The sequence below is a fragment of the Physella acuta genome, unplaced genomic scaffold (genome assembly GCF_028476545.2).
Source record: "Physella acuta isolate Inbredline_101_S28 unplaced genomic scaffold, ASM2847654v3 ptg001891l, whole genome shotgun sequence".
In the NCBI taxonomy this organism is placed as follows: domain Eukaryota; kingdom Metazoa; phylum Mollusca; class Gastropoda; family Physidae; genus Physella; species Physella acuta.
In genome coordinates, this window is record NW_026733396.1 from 13,175 (window position 1) to 33,644 (window position 20,470).

The window sequence follows — 20,470 nt, forward strand, 5'->3', positions numbered from 1 at the left end:
TTGAATGTTATACATTTTATTTACAAGAACTATTCATACAATGTCTGTAGGGAATTTATATATTTTTCTAAGCTCTCAATATCTGTTAACAAGTAAGAAAATCTTTTGAGTTTTTATTTAATAGTTTACCAAACAGAATTTTAACCTGTGTTTGACCTTTATCAGCCTTTGGAGTTATATTTACCTTGCCTGAATCAGGCAGATGGCTTTCAACATTTACTAAAATAGAAATGGTTCTTTAGGGAATTTGAATTCAGTTTTATGAATAACAAAAATACAGCATTTATCAAGCATAACTAATTCGACATGTGATGTGGTATGGAGTCTTGTATTAAACTGCTTCAGTAGAAAGATTGAAATTAGGAGACTAAATCAGCTGTTTTCAATAGTTTTTTTTAAAATGTATGTACCTTCTAAAAAGGTTGAGATTTAAATAATAGCTCTGGAAATATTCTTGCACCTGGCACATGACAGATTAATTTTTAATTAGAATGTATTCATTATCTTAAGTCACAGGCGTTTACAGCCATAAGCAAAAAGGAATCAAAGTCTTTTAAACAATGACTTGTTTAAATGATTTAAATTTCTTAAATTAGCTTCCTTTTTAATAAAAAATATAAAGACTTAACATCATTAAGTTGGTACTCATTTGCAAACATACTATTTCCTTAAGAAACCACTAACAACAGATTAAAAATTGTGGTTTCACCCAGAACAAATAGGGAATGCAATAAAAAGTCTCACTGATGCCCTCATATCAATTGTGTTAATGCTACATTCAAAATATTAACTTTATAACAAGTTATTCTATAACTGTGTCCTCATTTTCATTCAAAAATATATCTCAAGTGCATTCTTACAATTAAAAATCAGACAGTATTTACATGATCATAATGTACTGAGATTTGTACAGATGAGAATAAACTTTAAATGGAGCAACAGCCAAAGTGAAAACAACATCATTTGTACTAAATTAACACATCAATGTAATGTTCGACCTCAGCAATAAGACAAAACATATCGGTAAAAAAAACATCTCATTCTCTCCGCTTCTTGTTGCTGCTACTACTTTTGCTATCATAATCTCTTGATGATCGAGATTCATCTGCTGCCGACCTCTTTTGACCCTTCTTAGCCTCCGTAATAAACCTATCCAAATTGAAAGGATCTTCCTCAACATCTTTGGTGAACTGAACTGGCCCTTCTCGCCTGCGGTTCCTGTCTGTGCCTTCGAAGTCTTTGTCAGGAACAAACCTGATTGACAATGTTCGTTTGATATTAGATATATAAAACCTTAAATATTAATTTGCTTAATATAACACATCAATTTTCTTTTTCTTAATAACGTTACTTTGATTCTTAAACAGTTAGTATGTATGATAGTAGAAATAATGTGCCTGACAGTAGAAACAAATGTGCACCATACCTCTTCTGCTTCATTATTGTTTCTAGGTCATCACCATAAAGATCATTGTCTAAATTCTTAGATGGGCGATAAATGGACTTGGAAATAGTTCCTTCTACACGCCATGGTTTGTCATATACGTTGTAGGCTTCATCGTCACCAAAACCACTATCCATGCCCTAAAGTAGAAAATAAGAAATTTCATTGACAATAAGTGAGCATATAAAATTGGACAATCCACAAAGCTATGGGCATTTAATGATCTATAGCTCTAATTTCATACACACCTTAAAACTGAACACTTTCAAACTTCATATGGTCATTAACTATAAGAGTAGGGGGGAAAATGGCTAACCTTGGATTGATTAAAAAGCCTCTGATCAAACTGAGTTTCCCTGCTACCCCCAGCTCCTGGGTTGGGCATTCCAAGTGCAATTTTTTCACTAATATCTCTTTCTTTGTCTCTCTGTAGTCGATTTCTGTACAAGAAATTTAATTCTTTAATATATTCATCATTTTAAAAGTGAAATGACAAAATAATACTAATTTAGCACTGAGAGGACAAAGTCAAAGGATATAATTGTCATAATTATGTCAGCAGTTTACAAAATGTTATGATGAGTAGCAGTGACATTGCTAATTTGTGTCAAGGTGTTTCTAAGTAAAGCTGAGTAATTTTTATTTTTAAGAATTGTAATGTTTCCAGAATCTGGAGCAAGCTTAGAATAAGTCTAGTCTTGTACTTTGTCTGGAGTTAATGTTCCTGGTGTTTACTACACACAAACCTACCACAAGTTGAGCATGTGAAAAAACCAGGGTTATGATAAGCTCAATTCAAAGGAAACAACAAATAAAAATTGCATCTACATAAATTAGGTACCGTTTATCTGGTGCAGCTCTAGCAATGTTTCTCTCTCTTTGTCTTTCCTTCGCTCTGTCTTTCCTTAAGTCATCTCTCTCAGCAGCAGCAGTATCTTCTTTATCTAAGAAGTTATGTTAAAACTCTTTAGAAAAAAACTCATCTGTTAACTACAATATTTTTTATACAGATACATTAAAAAAATTCAAATTAACTAGAGATAGAACAGTAAAATGTTTATAATTTTTGGAATTAGTCTATGGAATTGCTGCCAAGACAAGTACTTTGACCAAAACTTTAAGTCGCTGTGTTAACTATACAAAGCTACCACAAACTGAGCAAGTGAAAATAAACCAGTTGAATATTAAACAAGTGATAATAAAAGTGGTGATCTCTTACCTCCAACATCCTCTCTGCGAATGCCTGCTCGTTCCTCCCTGGCTTTCTGGGCCAACTGTCTCAAGTTTTGTTCTTTTTTCTCCTTAATAGTTTTTACTTTATTCTTTTCCAAATTCACTCTCATCTCCACAGCCTCTCTGGCCTTTGTTCAAAAGAGAAAGACTTATTAGTAATTTCCTAACTACCACCTACTATTGAGTATGATAAGAAATGAAAATAAATAATCCATCAATAAATAAAAACTGATTACCTTTCTATCTGCTATGTATAAGGCTTCTGCTAATTTGGCAAAATTTTCATTGATGTGAACACCCTGAAGCCCCCTGCCATCAGCTGCTAGACGCTTGTCTAGAGGTATTGTGTAACCCTAATATAAAAAGCATCACTAAATAATTGTGCAAACATTTATTTGACCAGCGCTATTTTCAAATATTTAAAAAATATACCTAAAACCCTTAACTGTTCAATAATAAATTAATATGGTTTCGAAAAATGTAGTTGTGCTATTTTTAATGATAAAATGTTCCCAAAATCTGGAGCAAGTCTAGCAAAATCATACCTAGTCTTGTACTTTGTCTGGTAAATACTTTTCCTGGTGTTTACTACATGCAAATCTATTCAAGTTAAGCATGTGAAAAAACCAGGTAACTTACTCTTTACTATTTTACTCTTATCCCCCACAACAATTTTTTCACAAGTTTTAACCATCCTTTAGCTAAACCAAAATGTCAACAAATCTCAATAGTACATAAAAACAAAGCTTTGAATTTGTAAAACAATAAACATGCTTACTCTATTATTTTTCCAGTTTGAAATGCAAGGAGGTATCTTCCAGTCCTGTTGTTCTTTAACTGACACCTGAAAATGACAATACTTTTCTACAAACACAAAATTTACAACATCAGTTTAACTTTTCTTTATAACTTTTTACAATTTTTAAATACTATTATAACAACAACAAAAAAAGTATAGTTTAAGTACATTGATAAATAAGTGGTTAAATGCATCTGATGTAAAGTAACATATCCATTAAGGGAAGTGTAAGCTGTATGTAATGTTTAAATACCAGACAAGACAGAGCAAGTTAGGATCATGACATGTACAAACTTTTCTGTTTGGTGAGTGCATCACTGGTGCTGGAGGAGAAGGGGGTCCCCTAGGAATTTTCTTATTGACTCTGGAATATACACATTTTCAAAAATATAAACCATGCTATAAGATAAAATAAATCAATATGTGAATTATATAACCTAGACACTATAAAATCAAACTTAGTCCTCTTTACTCATTGTGGAACACAGATCCTCAACTATAATCTCCCAATGGAAAATTACTATATACTGATGGAAAATCTAAATCCTCTTACTTAAATCTAGGAGGCTCCATAGGATCTTTCTGTGCTTCAACCATTCTAATAATTCTCTGTTTAGCACCTGAGTTAAATGCTACTCCTTGTTGTGATGGTGTGTACCTAATTGATGTGACAAGTATGAAAATATTTATTAATCAATTTAGAACAGTTTTGAATGAGGTATCAAAACACAAATGAAACCTAAGAAATTACCTAATATACTGAGCTGGTGCTTGTTTCTCTGCATGCCTCACTGGCATCGCAGCACTGATCTTTACAGAAACCAACTTTTCCAATGCTAATCTGGTCTTTTCTGTGGTTTCTTCAACAGCCTCTTCAGAAGGCTTTTGTAATGAGGGATCATCATCATCTATTGGTTTAGGCAGAAGATCTTGAGGACGTGAATGAATCACCTGTTGTAATAAAATATAAAATATATATAAGTTCAAACTTTAGAAATATTACAGTTTACTTCAATTTTCAACTAAGTTTAATCTACTTTTACCTTGTGACGTCTCTAGACCATACATTTATATTATAAATAAGTTGATACAACAGCTATGTTGTGTTTCTGTGATAACCAATATGGCTATGCATGTGTGAGAGTGTTTGATGTTAAAAATTAAACCAAAAAATATCTTTTTCTCTGATTCTTCTTTTTGTGTAAAAGTTTGTAGTTTCAGCTGCTTAGATTTAAATCAGACTTTATTGTAGTTTAGTGTAGCTAGAATGAGGATATTGACAAGAATATTTACAAGATGGATCAATAATAAATTTTGTGACTGAATAAAATAACAGCCTTTTAAATTCTTTAACTTTACTTTGAAATATTTTGTCCTGAGATATTTTGTCATGTGATCACAAATTTAGATTGTGAAAAAAAAAGGATCACTATTTTAAAATATTAACATGTTTCCAGAATCTGGAGAAGTCTAGCAAAATCATACCTAGTCTTGTACTTTGTCTGGTAAATACTTTTCCTGGTGTTTACTACATGCAAATCTATTCAAGTTAAGCATGTGAAAAAACCAGGAATATAAATAATTCAGTAACAAATGTGTCTAAGAAGAATTTAAAGAACCAACCAAGTAAAATAAAAAGTTTTCATGTACTTCTCTTAAATACTTATCTTTTAATGTATTTCAAATTACACATTTCCTTTTGAACTATTTATTGAACATGTAATGCTTTGCCTCACACTATAAAATTTGTATGCAATGTTAATATTCATTCCCATGGATTAATGATTTAATATTATTTTTATGCCTTCTAGCAACTTACGGTATTTCACTGAAAAGGTTCTATAATAAGTATACCATGAAAAAAAAAAGAAACATCTTACTTTATCTTTACCATGTCCCTGCCTAGCAATCGCATCATATTTTATTTTTCCTTCAGCATCTAATTGAACAGCCAAGGCATTTGAAGAAGTCTGTTTTTTCCCCATTCCCAGGGGATACTGAGCAACTGGAATTTCAGGATAGGCACCACCATCTCCAAAGTCCTAAGGTGTGAACATACAATAGAAATATTAAACTCTGACAGGTTAACTGAGCTGCTGCTCAAAAATAAATATAAACATTTTAAATAGAAAATTGGCTTAGTTGACATCTGGATATAAATATGATTTAACAGAAAAAAAATTTAAAATAATTTTTATGTTTAAAAAGCTAAGCAGTGTATAATTTTTAAGGACAACACGATGTTTAATTAAGAGAATGCTATTAGGGTCGAGGTTATAATACTATAAAAAAGTATCAATCTTTAAGACAATGTGATTCTTGTACTGTATTATCATATATGAGTAAATAAAGAATTCAGGCATACCTCTGGTGTTCTGGGAACCCAACCTTTTCTGTGACCATAAGGAGGAGCAGTTCGGTTGCTAGTAACAGGTAACACCTATACATACACAAATATTTATTAAAACAATGCTAATATAAGTGACATTTTTTAAGGCTTTCAATATTGTTTAAATTTTTATATTTTTAGTTTTTATTCTTCAAATACTAAAACTATAAATTGGGTAAGTAGAGCTATATACATTTTAGAAAAGTTAAAACTATTTAAAAATAATGATGACCTGCATTTGGGCCCTGTACTGCTTTTCTTCATCTTCCCTATCAAATCTCTGCACTGGTGCTGGTAATATGCTGTAAGTATGTAACAAATATTTTTATTGTAAAAGACAAACTAGGCTTTTAAGTAATCTCTTAAAAGAATCAAACATATAGGCCAGTGCAAAAAAAAAAAACCATACTTATTGCAAATTAAAGGCATTATCTCTTAATGGTAACTGAGGTATTGTAAGTGTAAGTGATCAATGTTTTGCTACATTTATATCAGTTTGATACACAATACATTACATATAATTAAATTTAGCTTAAACTATTTCTTGATTGAACCTGTATCACAGCTAAGTTATAAATTTAAGGTCTAAATAATTATTAGGTATTTGTAACTATAGTTATACAGTTACAAAATACATTAGCTCAGACCAAAAAACAAGAAAAAACCTAAAAACAACTGACCAACAGCGCTGGGCCAGGATTAACTCAAAGGCAAGATTAAAAAATTACCATGTCTTACTTTTGTAGATTAAATGTATTTAATCTTTTAGGGGACGTAACAAAATTTTGCTTAAAAAGTTAGTTGTTTTTCTTGTCATATGCAAACAATTGCCTACATGACAAGAACATCTCCATGATATAAAATAAAGTTTTTGACAGGACAAAATAATTACTTCATAATTTATTCTATATTTTTCCTTGCAACATTTTTTCCCATAACTATAAATGGTGCAAAAAATAGTACTGTCTCATTATTTTCAGGTGGTGTATCCAGAATCTGGAGCAAGTCTAGCAAAATCATACCTAGTCTTGTACTTTGTCTGGTAAATACTTTTCCTGGTGTTTACTACATGCAAATCTATTCAAGTTAAGCATGTGAAAAAAAACAGGAATATAAATAATTCAGTACCAGTAGTAAAACATGGGCATAGAGGACATGCCATTTTTTACCATTAAAAAAAGATAAATGACTAATGACAAATATTTGGGAAAATATTCCCAAAAACAATGAGCACTTAAGTTTAGGCCCAATAAAAGCATGTTGCATTATAAGATAATCAATACCACAAATCAGCCCAGAAAAATGGTGTATTAGTTAAATAATTGCAAATACAACCCCCAAAATTGCACCCCCCCCTCAAACTTTTGATTTGCACCCCCCTCAAACTTTCATTTTGTTTTTTCAACCCATTTTGGCTCTCCCCTAAGGTCGGCGCCCGGGGACATATGCCGCCCCCCCCCGCCAAAAGTATATATTTGCTATATAAATTCCATTTTTTTCAGGGGGGGGGTATGATTTGTATTGCTCTGTAGCTGATCTAGAACTATTTTTTGTAGTCTTCTCTGCTAAAAATTAACACATAGATCTAGATTGTAGATCTAGACGGCAGAAGCCTAGAATCAACATACCGAAGTAGCTCATCAGTCCACCACTGTAAAACTCCCTTTTAGCGTATTTTATTCCCCGCTTCACGTTCACCTCCAGTTGAGCGTATTTTATTATAAACACAACCGAAACACACAAAAACATTAGGAAAATACTAGGATTAGAGCTAGATCTACTTATTTTTTTATGAATGGGTTTATTGTAATTAGAAAAGGTAAAAAAAAACCATAAAAAAGCATTAGATCTGTTCCAATTAAAAATCGCGTGATCATCAGCGGGAGAAAAATCCTTACACAGTCGCGAGTTCAACGAGAGTTCACATTGACTTTAATTATCAGAATACTTCATAGCTCGGGGGAGAAAGATCCTTACACAGTCGCGAGTTCAACGAGAGTTCACATTGACTTTAATTATCAGAATACTTCATAGCTCGGGCAATAGCTATTTGAAATTGTGTTGGCCTCAGTTTTGGGGTCATTGTGAATTCATAAATGTTTAGGCCCCTATTTATTAGTTTTTTTCACTAAATCTAGAATTTACGCAATTATCAATTTAAACATGACCACTGAATAATAGACATCCATATTTAATCCATTAGGCACTAACTTTGGAGTTTTTAGTTCGTTTTAAACTAAATTAGTTAATTTAATATTTATTGTCAATCACTGCCATGTCCAACACATCTCTCCATGACACCTCTTCTTAAGCTTGAAGCTAAAGAAAACCACAAATAAGGTTAGACTTTTTAAGTGGCCATGCACAAGACTTCCTCACTAGTGATCACCAAATAGCGGTCACGTGGTTTTTAAAAAATAAAAATAAATTGGTTGTGATACTGACGCCGGTCTTATAAAAAAACAGCTCACAATATTTGATTTCTTTTTTCATAGACTGATAAAACTAATAATGCTTTACGTTCTCGCTCATTTCTGTACCTACACTGTTGATATTTTTTAAATTCTATTAATTTTAATTAAACCAACTTTTGAATTTAGCCTCCGTTTTCCAAACCAAATTTTAAAATGCTTTTCTGGCACATCTAACCCTGCCACTTATGGTTTGTTGTTATGACACGGAAATCCCGCCATTTTGCGCGTGGTAAACATTTTTAAATGTAATTAGTTGAAGGTCTCTGGAATTTGGCCGAAAAATCGCCGGAAATCAAACGTCCGGTGCGGGCGCCATATTGTTGTTAGCAACCGACGACGCATCCAAGTTAGCGAGAAATACTACTATTTATAGTATCATGCGTGGGAGATACTTGTAACAATACAAACTTAACCGCCTTGCAATTGTGAGTTACGTTTACGTACTTCACCCATTGCCAAGAAAATCCTAACTGACACATGAACATTGCACATTCAATATTCTAAATTTGGATGATTATAGTAGTTTTTCTCACTAAATCTAGAATTTACGCAATTATCAATTTAAACATGACCACTGAATAATAGACATCCATATTTAATCCATTAGGCAATAACTTTGGAGTTTTTAGTTCTTTTTAAACTAAATTACTTAATTTAATATTTATTGTCAATAACTGCCATGTCCAACACATCTCTCCATGACAACTCTTCTAACCCTTGAAGGTAAAGAAAACCACAAATCAGGTTAGACTTTTTAAGTGGCCATGCACAAGAGTTCCTCACTAGTGATCTCCAAATAGTGGTCACGTGGTTTTTTTTTCAAAAAAAATTTGGTTGTCATTTTCGCGGCTGGTCTTATAAAAAAACGGTTGACGATATTTGATTTATTTTTTCATAGACTGATAAAACTAATAATGCTTTACTAAGGAAATCAATTTTGTAATATGGAAATCGATATTTAAAAAGTTCTAGTATTTTTGATGAAACCAACTTTTAAATTTAGCCTTCATTCTCCAACGCAAATTTTAAAATGCTTTTCTGGCATATATAGCCCTGCCACCTATAGCTTGTTGTTATAACGTGAAAGTCCTGCCATTTTGCGCGTGGTAAACATTTTAAAAACTAATTAGTAGAAGGTCTCTGGAATTTGGCCAAAAAATCGTCGGAAGTCAAGCGTCCGGTCCGGACGCCATATTGTTGTTAGCAACCGACCACGCCTCCAAGTTAGCGAGAAATACTAATCATAGATACCAGTGTATAGCTAGTCTCATAACGCGAGTTGAATTACCTCCCCTGACCCGCTTTTTTATGGCCACTTTCTAGTTCGTTTTTTTCGATCGCGTCTCGGCACTGTTGCTAAAAATAGCATTCGCGCAATACCATACTGGTAAATCTGTTTGGCGTCTGCTACACGTGATAGATCGTTGAATGGCCGACAAGCTGATATAAAAATTATTGCGACCGGATGCGATTTTCGTGGAAATTGAGCTAGATTTAGCAAAAGACAGCTATATTTGTGTAAAATATTATTATTTATACTTCTACTTACACAGATATTTTGATAACTGCAGTTCAGCCGTCCATTTTTCTTTTAAAATGTATCTTTAGAATTTCTGTACCTTTTGGCAATCGGTCAGGAGCATTTGCGCACTAAACCCACCCCCCTACGGCAGATCCGATTTTTTTCCCAGTGAACTCGTACTGACCTCCCACATAGCTAAGATAGTACATTGATACTGATGGGAAAGCCTCTAAATCTGTATTCCTACTAGAGATCTAGATCTAGAAATAAATCTAGATCGTGGAGTTTTTATAATGACTTTTAAATTGAATGTCTCCAGTTTAAGATATTTTTTTTTTCAAAACATAGCTACTTTTAGTACTATATTTAAGTATTTCAAACCCTTTTGGTAGTTTTTTCTTAAACTTAGACCTAGATCTAGTGATTAGATATCTATATTTTGTACTTATAACTTGCAGGCCTATTAAAATAATAATAAAACAGCTTGCTTGATAACTTCATCAGGTCATTTCATAAATACAAATGTTATAAACATATAAAACCACAAAACCATAGGTAATATCTGAATTCTGTAGCCTACCTTACATTTAGGCTAATACTGAATTAAAAAGAAATTACATTAAGGTTTGAAATTAATACAACTTGTAATTAAGAAAGAAAGCTTCAATTCTAAATACTACAAGATATAATAAAGAACAAACAATGAAACAAATTCAAAGCTTTTTTCAACCCATTTAGTCGAAAAGATTTTTATTTTTTCCGATACTGACCAAAATAAGTTTTTAAAGCTTAGGCCTAATGTTTTTACAAACATAACTCAATTTTATTAGGCCCCTGTAAACATTAATTAAGATTCCTCTGTAGACAAAGCAATCTATTTGGCAGATGAAGTAGAGTTCATGTTTCTTGACCTCGGCATATAAAGTGATTGTCCGTGTGGTCAGCGATATTCACAGCCGCCTTTACTTTTTACCTTTAATTTCCCCAATGTATATCAGGTACCCATCAGAAATGGGTGGACTCTAATTGAATTTTATTAAACAAACATTTTGATATAGGCCTAGATCTATAATCTATAACATTCCAAACAACATCTGTTCTGTAGAATTTACCTTTCTGCTTCCAAATGCGGTATTTTCCAATTGAAAATTCATCACAAAACATACAATAAATTATATAAATGGCATTTTATAAATTTATATAAACTATTTACTTTCACCTTGGTGTAAAAAAATGTAGGTATAAGCAAACTGATTTCAATAGTAAGAAAGAATCATGTCTTTTCTTGCTTACTAGCTTTAAAACAAGTGAATTTGACTTTTTACCTGCGTTTTTGGTCGCGTTTCTATATATTTTATTTGCGACACTAAAAAAATTATATTTAATCAACCGATTATGCTCAATTAATAAAATTGGTACTGTTGGATTGCATTTTTAAAGCTCTACAATTATATGCTATTCTTTTTATAATTTGAAGAAATTTGAATTTATATGAGACTAACTACAGTGTAGTAGTATTGTAATCGCGACTAATTTTATGATTAGAAATTAGGGTTAGGCGTAATTTTGGACCAGGGTTGGGGTTAGGGACAGGGTTAGCATTGACATTAGCCAGCCATGTGTGTATTTAGTTAACTATCGGTAACCTAACACCCCTTTTTTAAAGAAGATTCTATTTTCAGACACCGGTGTAAACATTCTCCCCAATGTTTTACTGATGTTTTTGTGTGTTTCGGTTGTATTTATAATAAAATACGCTCAACCGGAGGTGAACGTGAAGCGGGGAATAAAATACGCTAAAATGGAGTTTTACCGTCCACCACGGTCAGAAGCAGGAGTCGAGTGCGTCGACTTTTCTTTTGTAATTAATTATAATTTTTAAATAGTCACTAACGAAAATTGACTAAGTAGATGTTTGTTTTAGAGAAAAATTTGCAGCACATGTAATTTGCATACACGTGTAACTCCCACTATGATAGTAAACAACTTATGTTGATTTAACTGCTAGTTTACGAGTTTACAAACCTGGAAAGAGTAGCCATCTTGAAAAGTTATAAATCTTTCTCCAGCAGAAGGCGCTGTTGACTGCTTTTTATTATTGGACTTTCTGAACAGAAGAGTGCTAGATAGAGATCTAGAGATCTAGTTTTTTTTTTAATGCATAAAAACGTATTAATAACATTTGTAACAAGCTTTTATATAGATCTAACTATGCACTAAAAAAGAGAAAAATAAATGATTTTCTTTATATATATAATATTGAACTCCTATTTAAATAACTAACATGAAAAGCTTGGGTCGCTATTATGTACTAAATACCTTTGCTAGAATTTAAGAAACGACCCACGCTTTAATTTTTGGGTATTTAAATAGTAGTTTATCATTTTATGTTAAAATAAAATCAGTTATTTTCTCATTTTTAGTACATAATTAAATAAAAGCTTATTAATACGTTGTTTATGCATTTTTCAGTTATTTAACATTTTAATACAATAGAGTTGCATGACTAACTAAAATCAACTGCGCACCAAATAAAATGAAAAATGTGCGTATAGCGCTGCAAATAGTGCATTATATTTTTTAATTAATAATTTAAAAAATTAAGAATCAACCAAAATAAGTCTAATTTGATGTCTGATTGCATTGTCATCGTGTCTTAACTCTCGTGCCAAGATTTGGATAAATTGGTCATTTAGAAATTGTCGAAATTTCGCGTGCCAGTTTCGATCCCTGACGACAAAAACATTATAGACAGAGGAAGCAAGTAAAATAATAAAATAATAGCTTGTAAAAATAATATCATATATTATAATCATATTTTGATGATAAAATTATAAACAATAGTTTATTATATAAGTTAATACGTGGCATTTAGACAAGAAGTGTTTTCACTGTCGAGCTAAGTCCAAAATTGTGTTCCTGTTTGTCTTTTCTTTCCAGTCTGTAACCACACTGTTGTGTGCTGACGAAAACCTTGGGTTGAAACGTCCATAGTATTTGTAACTGTGAGGTAACTATACACTATGATCTGTTTTATTACTAAATTAAAAAAAAGAATAGCCCTTATTTCCGGGGGATGGGGGGCAGAGGCGTAGCGACCCTTCCCGGCGCCCGGGGACCAAACTTTTCGATTTGCACCCCGGGGGCGGTAGTTTTTCTTGAGCCCCCCCCCCCTTCCGAAAGGATGCCTGGAAGAAACTCCGGTTTGATTTACCAAAATAAAACGGTAACTCTTTTCTTATACCAGTGTACCTTACTCTACGCTAGATTTATCGCCTATCCTAAGTTTTAAGCTTGTGATTGTATCATTGTGTTTTTTACAGTAAACAGAATCGTCCAAAAATCAAAATCACGTATCGCTGTTTCAGCTGATTAAAAACTCCCCACCCCTGTCGTCACACGAACAGAGTTTCTTCCAGGCATCTCTTCGGGGGAAAAAATTCTACCGCCCCCCCCCCCCCTCGAACGAAATGAAATTATATAATTTATATAGAAAATATATACTTTAAACAGTGTCCGCCCCCCCCTCCCCGAAAATTTAAAGTGCCCCCCCCCCCCCCGGAGATAAATGTCTGGAAGAAACACTACACACGAAGTCAAAAAAACTACACTACCCCATAAAATCCGACACTCTAAAGTCCTAAAATTAAAATAAACATAACGAAAAAGTAATTGTTTCGTAATTTTTGTTCGTATTAATTAAAAATATATGCTATGTCACATTTCTGACAAACGAATCACAAAAAGCTGTTTTTTTACTTTCTCGTATATACGTAGTATAGAGAAAGTATTGTAATCGTGCAAAAAAAAATCGAGATTTTTACAAATCTCGACGTTTTACACGTCACTGATACGGAAAAACATAATTTTGCAATCTTGTCCGTATGTCTGTGTGTGTGTGTGTGTGTCTGTGTGTGTGTCTGTGTGTCCGTGTGTAAACCCGATAACTTGAGTACCGTTACAGCTAGGTTGATGAAATTTCATATATAAGTATTATATCAAAATCGTAGATCCGTATCAACTTTTGAGCGATTTCCGACAACCGGAAGTGGTACTTTTTCTACTTTGAATTTTTCAAAAGCCTATAACTTGAGTACTATTTCAGATAGATAAATGAAATTTCACATGTAAGTAAAAGATCTAATTCTCTACCTTCTGTTAAATTTTGATTAATTTCCGTTGACCGGAAGTAGTAATTTACGCTACTTCCGATTTCTCAAAAAACTAATGTAAATTTATTAAGTACTAATACTATTGCGCACTATTATACACACCTTTATTAGGCGTTCGCTTGGTGCGCAATTGTTTTTTACTGAGATTCTATTCTATTTTTAAAAGTTTCAGTATTTAAAATGGATTAAAAATCATAACTATATCCCCAGTTACCATCCCCTGTTGTTTTATATAAGAATATTCGAGAAAGTTTAGGGGAGATCACTACCGGTTTATTTAAAACGTGTAGCCACTATATCAAAAGCTCAGAACCGCTGCTCTAAAGCTTAATAGCCCGCGAGTTGGGTTGTATTGCATTTTTTAAGTCATTAAATTATTTAATGGCTTTACAGACTACTCCATACTTTCTCACGGGAGGCCATAAAAAATATAAATTAAGAAAAAAATTCGAATTTCTAGAGAAAGCTTTTGTGCTAAGAATATAAGTTGTTGTAGTTCACATCTCGTTAGGCTAATCTTTAAACAAAATAACAGTCGGCATAGATCTACATAGAAAAATACTATCGTTTTACCTCTCAGCTTGTAAATGACGTCACACAAAAGGGGTAGGATACAGATTTAATTCAGAGTTTCTTCCAGGCACCTCTTCGGGGGTGGGGTGGGGGGCTTCCCCTCCCCCAAAAAAAAGTCTACGCCCCCCTCCCCCGAAAAATTCAACGCCCCCCCCCCCCCCGAACGAAATGGAACTTATATAGAAAATATATACTTTTACCAATGTCCGCCCCCCCCCCTCTCGGAAAAATTAGTCCCGTCCCCCCGGAGAAAATATCAAGCCCCCCCCCCCCCCGGCGAACATAGTCTTAAAGAAACACTGACTTAATGTGTGAGGGTATGTGACTTTATCAAGGGGGTTAGTTATTTTGCCTGTCGTCCCTCCTGGGATATAGGCCACTGGATGACGACCTGGCCCTTCTTTCTCACACACAACAGCAAATGCAAGATAAAACCATCTCTGGGCCTGAATATTCAAAGAGAGAAAAGTAAAGTTCTCAAAGGCAATGCATCAAACAGCAACCCTATAACATTGGCAGAAGAAGCCCTAGAAGAAGTGGATAGATTCACCTACCTTGAAAGTATTGTTGATAAGCAGGGTGGGACAGAAGCAGACATAAAAATAAAATAAGGACGGGCAAGGCAAGAGCAGTCTTCAACCAACTAAAATGTTTGGGGTTCTGGAGATTTAACCCTTGGAATAAAAATCCGGACCTTCAACACACTAGTAAAACCTGTTTTACTCTATGGAGCTGAGACATGGAGAATAACTGCTATAAATAAGAAGAAAATGCAATCATTTATAAATGCATGCCCCAGAAAGGTCCTGCGAATTCGCTGGCCTAAAATCATCAGAAATGATGTTCTATGGCGACGAACAAATCAACTGCCAACTGAAGTAGAGTTCCTCCAGAGAAAATGGAATTAGATTGGTAACACACCCAGGAAGCCTGTATCCAGCATAACAAGACAGGCCCTTACCTGTCATCCAAAGGGCAGGAGGAGGAGAGGCAGACCAAGAAAGATCTAGAGACTGAACTGGAAGAAGACACCAAGAAGATTGGATACACCCGGGGACAGTTGTAGAGACTAGCCCAGGACAGAGACGTCTGGAAAGCTCTTATGAAGGGGGAAGAAGGCAAAAATCGTGAAGTCGTTTTTAAATAACTCCGTAGTCTAAGAAATACAATGATTTATCTAGGATTAAAAGATCTAGTAATCATCTTGTTATTTATTGCCAGTAAGGTAAACTCTGTAATTATTTAGTCCTAAGGCTGTAGAAAACAAAGTTTTCTGGGTTTTTTTTTTAAAGGGCCTCCAAGGAAAACAAACCAATGTGGGATGTGAACTATAGGCTAATATACTTTATTGTATCGGTATGACTGATCACACACAAAAATATAACACTAAGTTCGTACATCTATACATGGCCCAGCTTTGACCATCTATTGGATTCGGACTAACAGCGCTGTAACTTTAATAATACAATGTCTATACCTATAACACAGACAGTTTTTTTTCAACGCTGGTTAGAGAGGTATGGAGAGAAGTTTTAGAATGTTATTAGAATCAACATTTCTTAGTCATTTACTTAAATTTCAAATTAATATGTATTGTTATTTAAAACATTTTTCTTTCTTTCTGGAAACGATAGCAAAGACAGGTGTAAGACCAGGTATTTAGAGTTCTGCATCGTATCTAGCTTCTTGGAATTCGTCCCAGAGTCCACCCAGCTCTGATGTGCACGTAAGGGAAAGTAAAGTTGGGGGGGGGGGGATATAGTGCTGACCAAACTATCCCTTTACTCACTGTACTTGCTGTCTACTGTCTAAAATGTGAGTGCCAAAGAGAAGCTGAGACCGAATAAGTTGCATTCTGACAGTTAACCTTCGTCATCCGCTGTGGCGTATTGGGTATCCGGCGCTGGGTATTCCAACACTCGTCTCCTAGTTCTTAAACCCTCTGTCAGAGTTCTTCAGACATCTCTTTAAAGAATATATAATTTAAACAGTGGTCGCTCACCCCATGAAAATTTAAATGCGCCTACATACCCCCGAGAGTTTTAAATGACACCCCCCCCCGAGAAAATAGTCTAAAAGGAACACAGCCGCCGATAAAAAGGTGATACCAATAGGTTTAAAAAATTGACCTTTAAAACAACAACAATGTCTTTTTGGTTTTAAAGGTGCATACGAAAAAAAATATTGTGATTAAAGCTGTTTCTCGTTGCAGATGGACTTTCAATTAAAAATTGACTTCACACTCAATGCTAGGAAGGGAGGAATACTATTTTTTGGAAGATACATTCAGTAGCATGTCACTTCTGGTCAGAATTAAGTTCTGTTCAGTCAGTCCATTTTGATATTACATGTTATACATCACCTCGAGATCGTCATGTTACCCCGTTCGTGCTCAAGACACATGGGGCATATGAAGGGATAGTTGGTCAACATTTTTTCCAACCTTAATATTGTTTCCCGCCAATATATATGTATATATATATATATATATATATATATATATATATATATATATATATATATATATATATATATATATATCAGTGGCGTAGCGAGGTCGGGTGTCACCCGGTGCGGCACTTAATGGTGTCACCCCCCCCCCCCCCCCCAGAGGCGTTGCGACCCTTCCCGGGGACAAACTTTCAAGTTTTCGATTTGCACCCCCCCTCAAACTTTCGATTTGCACCCCCCTCAAGTTTTTCTCTATATATTTTGCTATTTTTTGCCTTGGTGTCACCCCCCTAAATGGTGTCACCCGGTGCGGTCCGCACCCCCCGCCCCCCCCCCCCTCGCTACGCCCCTGATATATATATATATATATATATATATATATATATATATATATATATATATATATATATATATATATATATATATATATATATATATATATATATATCCTGCATACATTTAACACGTATATATATGCAAGTAGTCTATGCAGATACAGGCGCGTAGCTCTATTCGTGAATTTACTGCCTTTATTGAAGACATTGAATTGTGTGAGTACGACATTGATTGTACTCAAGAGGAAAATAAAAACAATTTTATTTCAAAGCGAATGAACTCAATGACGCTAGCACACCACGCGGGCAATTAGTTGCTTCGAACGAATCAACCTCGCGTTGACGCACTTGATCACCCACAAAACCCAGAGCCCCACCTCCACCCTCCTGTACTTACGCGTAACACAAATCTCCACGCAGGTTAGGCGTTTACAATGTGTTAGCCGGGGCGGAGGGTGTGGGGTGGGAGTGAGAGAAGGCACCTAAAAGCTGATTTATGACTTTGCACCAGAATTTTTTTTCGCAGCGGCTGAAGAGGCTATATCCAAATTGTGCAGCGACTTTAAATGCAGCTGGTGAGGACTACGACTGACTAGCTTGAGTAACTGTCGGGCCATTAGTTTCAAGACAGCTTAATGGCCTGATCTCGCTTCTCCTGACTGCCATTATGGCGACGTTTATTGGATTGCATTGTCTGATTGCATCACGCGCCTTTTATTCAAATTCCTATCTCAAGTGATCATTAAAGGTGTACATTTTTAAAGTTGCTTATCTTTTGATTTCTGGAATAAATAACAACGTAAGATGATATTGATGTAATTACTGCGAAACGTCACGAAAACTAGATCTACTTTTAAATTTGATAATCGCTGTGTCAAAACCATACTTTCAATATAATTTAGGTCTAGCCTACATGCTACATGTACATACATGCGCATGATACTTTGCCATTTTGTTAACGCTGTTAATAACACACAATGGTAAGAAATTAACACCCTCCATCAATGAAGTAACTGAAAAATGTTTTGAAGTACAGCAGTTAAAATGAAGATAGACGTGTCTGAAAATGTCCCTCACAATTTAAAATGAATATATATATATATATATATATATATATATATATATATATATATATATATATATATATATATATATATATAGTTCAGGTTCACACAGTTTGGTAATATTTATAATATTTTAAAGAAAAGCCATTTTAATTACCTATTTGAAACATTTATAAGAGGCTGAACTGGTTTTAACGACGTGCTACTTGAAAAGAGAAGCGAGTGGTGGGTGGGGGGGGGGGGAGAAAATATGACGTACATATTCAATGAATAATAGGACGGGATCAAAGTTTCTTCCAGGCATCTATTGGGGGGGGGGGGAGAGAGGGAGAGCACCGCCCTCCGAACTAAGTGGAATTTATATAGAAAACATATACTTTTACCAGTTTGCCCTCCCCCCACCCTGGAAAATTGTTCTCCGCCCCCCCCGCCTCGAAATATCAAGTACCCCCCCCCCCCCCCCCGGAGAAAAATGTTCGGAAGATACGCTGGACAGGATTGATTTGTAAAGTCCTAGAACAGACCTCAAACGACACAAGTATTTAAGATGTTTCGCATCTCGCATCTGATTGTTTTCTACCTATTGTACCTAACTCGTCTGCTTGACCTCTGGCTATTCTACATTTTTTCCTTTCTGTTTGACTATTAAACCTAGCCTAACTTACTTCATCATTATATATATATATATATATATATATATATATATATATATATATATATATATATATATATATATATATATATATATATGGTTTTGTACAACTTGTTTTGATTTCTGCAAACGATTAATCCCTGTTTAAACCACGACGTATGCTAGTATAGTTAGAATTTTTTTTTCATGCATGTTGGGTTTAAACATTTCTGGTCCCTATTTACCCCAGTCTCCCTTTACGAAATGAAATGATTCACGCTCTATTTATTTGGTGAAAATGAACGTTGGTTGTAAAAAAAAAAAAAAAAAAAAAAAAAGAAGCACTTAAATGGCAGTTAAATGTCTTTTAGATTCATGTCCGGCATATTTAATACTACTTACACAACATTTAGACTCAGTAGAACTAGAAGACAGTTTTTTTTCAATTATTAAAATCTAACATAGACTTTCACATTCCTTTTACAATGTAATATGCAAATCATACAGGCCCTACTGATGCTACATTTTACTTTTTAAAAAAAAAACGAAGTGCGTCTGGTGAATTTTCATAACGAATTTGTAAAAAAAAAAAAACACATTGCATTTCTTGCTTTCTGTTTTTCAATTTATTTATCTACATGCATTGAAGAAAAAGTTGTCTTACTCGTTTTGTATATATACCAAAACTATCAGTCAGGACAGGAATCTTTCTTTGTGAGTTTTTTTTAAGGAGTGGCGAAGAAAACCACGGCAAACTGCTTTTAAGGGGAGGTAATGTGCAATTTAAAGGACGAAACATGTAAGCCCTGCTCTCTGCTGGCGAAAGTCAAGAGGATCGGCGCTGTATCGTAACTTAAAAGGGAACAATCATGTAGGGATCGGCTCAGTTTTGGGCGCATGGGACATGGGAGATTTTCAAAGATAAGCTTAATAAATATTTATAACGTGCTCTTTATGTATCTCCAAGGCCAATAGGACTAATGGTAAGTAAGTAAGAGAGCGCTTTTGTAAACCGAAAACATATGTAAGTATATCTAGTTAAAATTAGCGGCTAAATAATACATTCTGAATGTTAAAAAAACATTATAACACAGCAAATAATATTAAACAAACGTTTAATATAGATCGCACGCATAATATCTGAGAACTATCGCTAGATCATTAACGATTAATAATAATCCAAACAACGTTCATGCAAATATTGAATATTGTTTATAAGCTATAGCCCTACAAAAAATAGCCCGAACATACCTTAAAAAGAGGCATATTAATAAAAAATTTCCTAATAAAAAAAACCAACTAAATTAAAAAAAAAATCATCATATCAATATAGTTATAGATAGATCTAGATCTAGACTAAAAACAACTAAAAAACATCGCTGG

The 20,470-nt window shown here is 34.0% G+C and overlaps 1 protein-coding gene across 1 annotated transcript; it reads right to left on the reverse strand.

Moving 5' to 3' along the window:
- Positions 1-11,955, reverse strand: LOC131931103 (SNW domain-containing protein 1). The gene is made up of 14 exons (XM_059287811.1): positions 11,887-11,955; positions 6,098-6,167; positions 5,842-5,916; positions 5,357-5,518; positions 4,228-4,427; positions 4,030-4,134; positions 3,771-3,840; positions 3,456-3,521; positions 2,914-3,030; positions 2,664-2,805; positions 2,286-2,388; positions 1,761-1,884; positions 1,427-1,584; positions 1-1,254 (listed from the first exon to the last, which is right to left on the reverse strand). The coding sequence occupies exons 1-14, from the start codon at positions 11,901-11,903 to the stop codon at positions 1,038-1,040; spliced, it is 1,626 nt and encodes a 541-aa protein (XP_059143794.1). The 5' UTR covers positions 11,904-11,955; the 3' UTR covers positions 1-1,037.
- Between the last annotated feature and the right edge of the window lie 8,515 nt (positions 11,956-20,470).

Bases quoted from the DNA above. Each gene is read 5' to 3' on its own strand.
- LOC131931103 (XM_059287811.1), bottom strand. The intron at 5,519-5,841 runs GTATGCCTGAAT...TTCACACCTTAG, and splicing joins GGGTTCCCAGAACACCAGAG to GACTTTGGAGATGGTGGTGC. The intron at 3,031-3,455 runs GTAAGCATGTTT...TTTTTATATTAG, and splicing joins CAAACTGGAAAAATAATAGA to GGTTACACAATACCTCTAGA.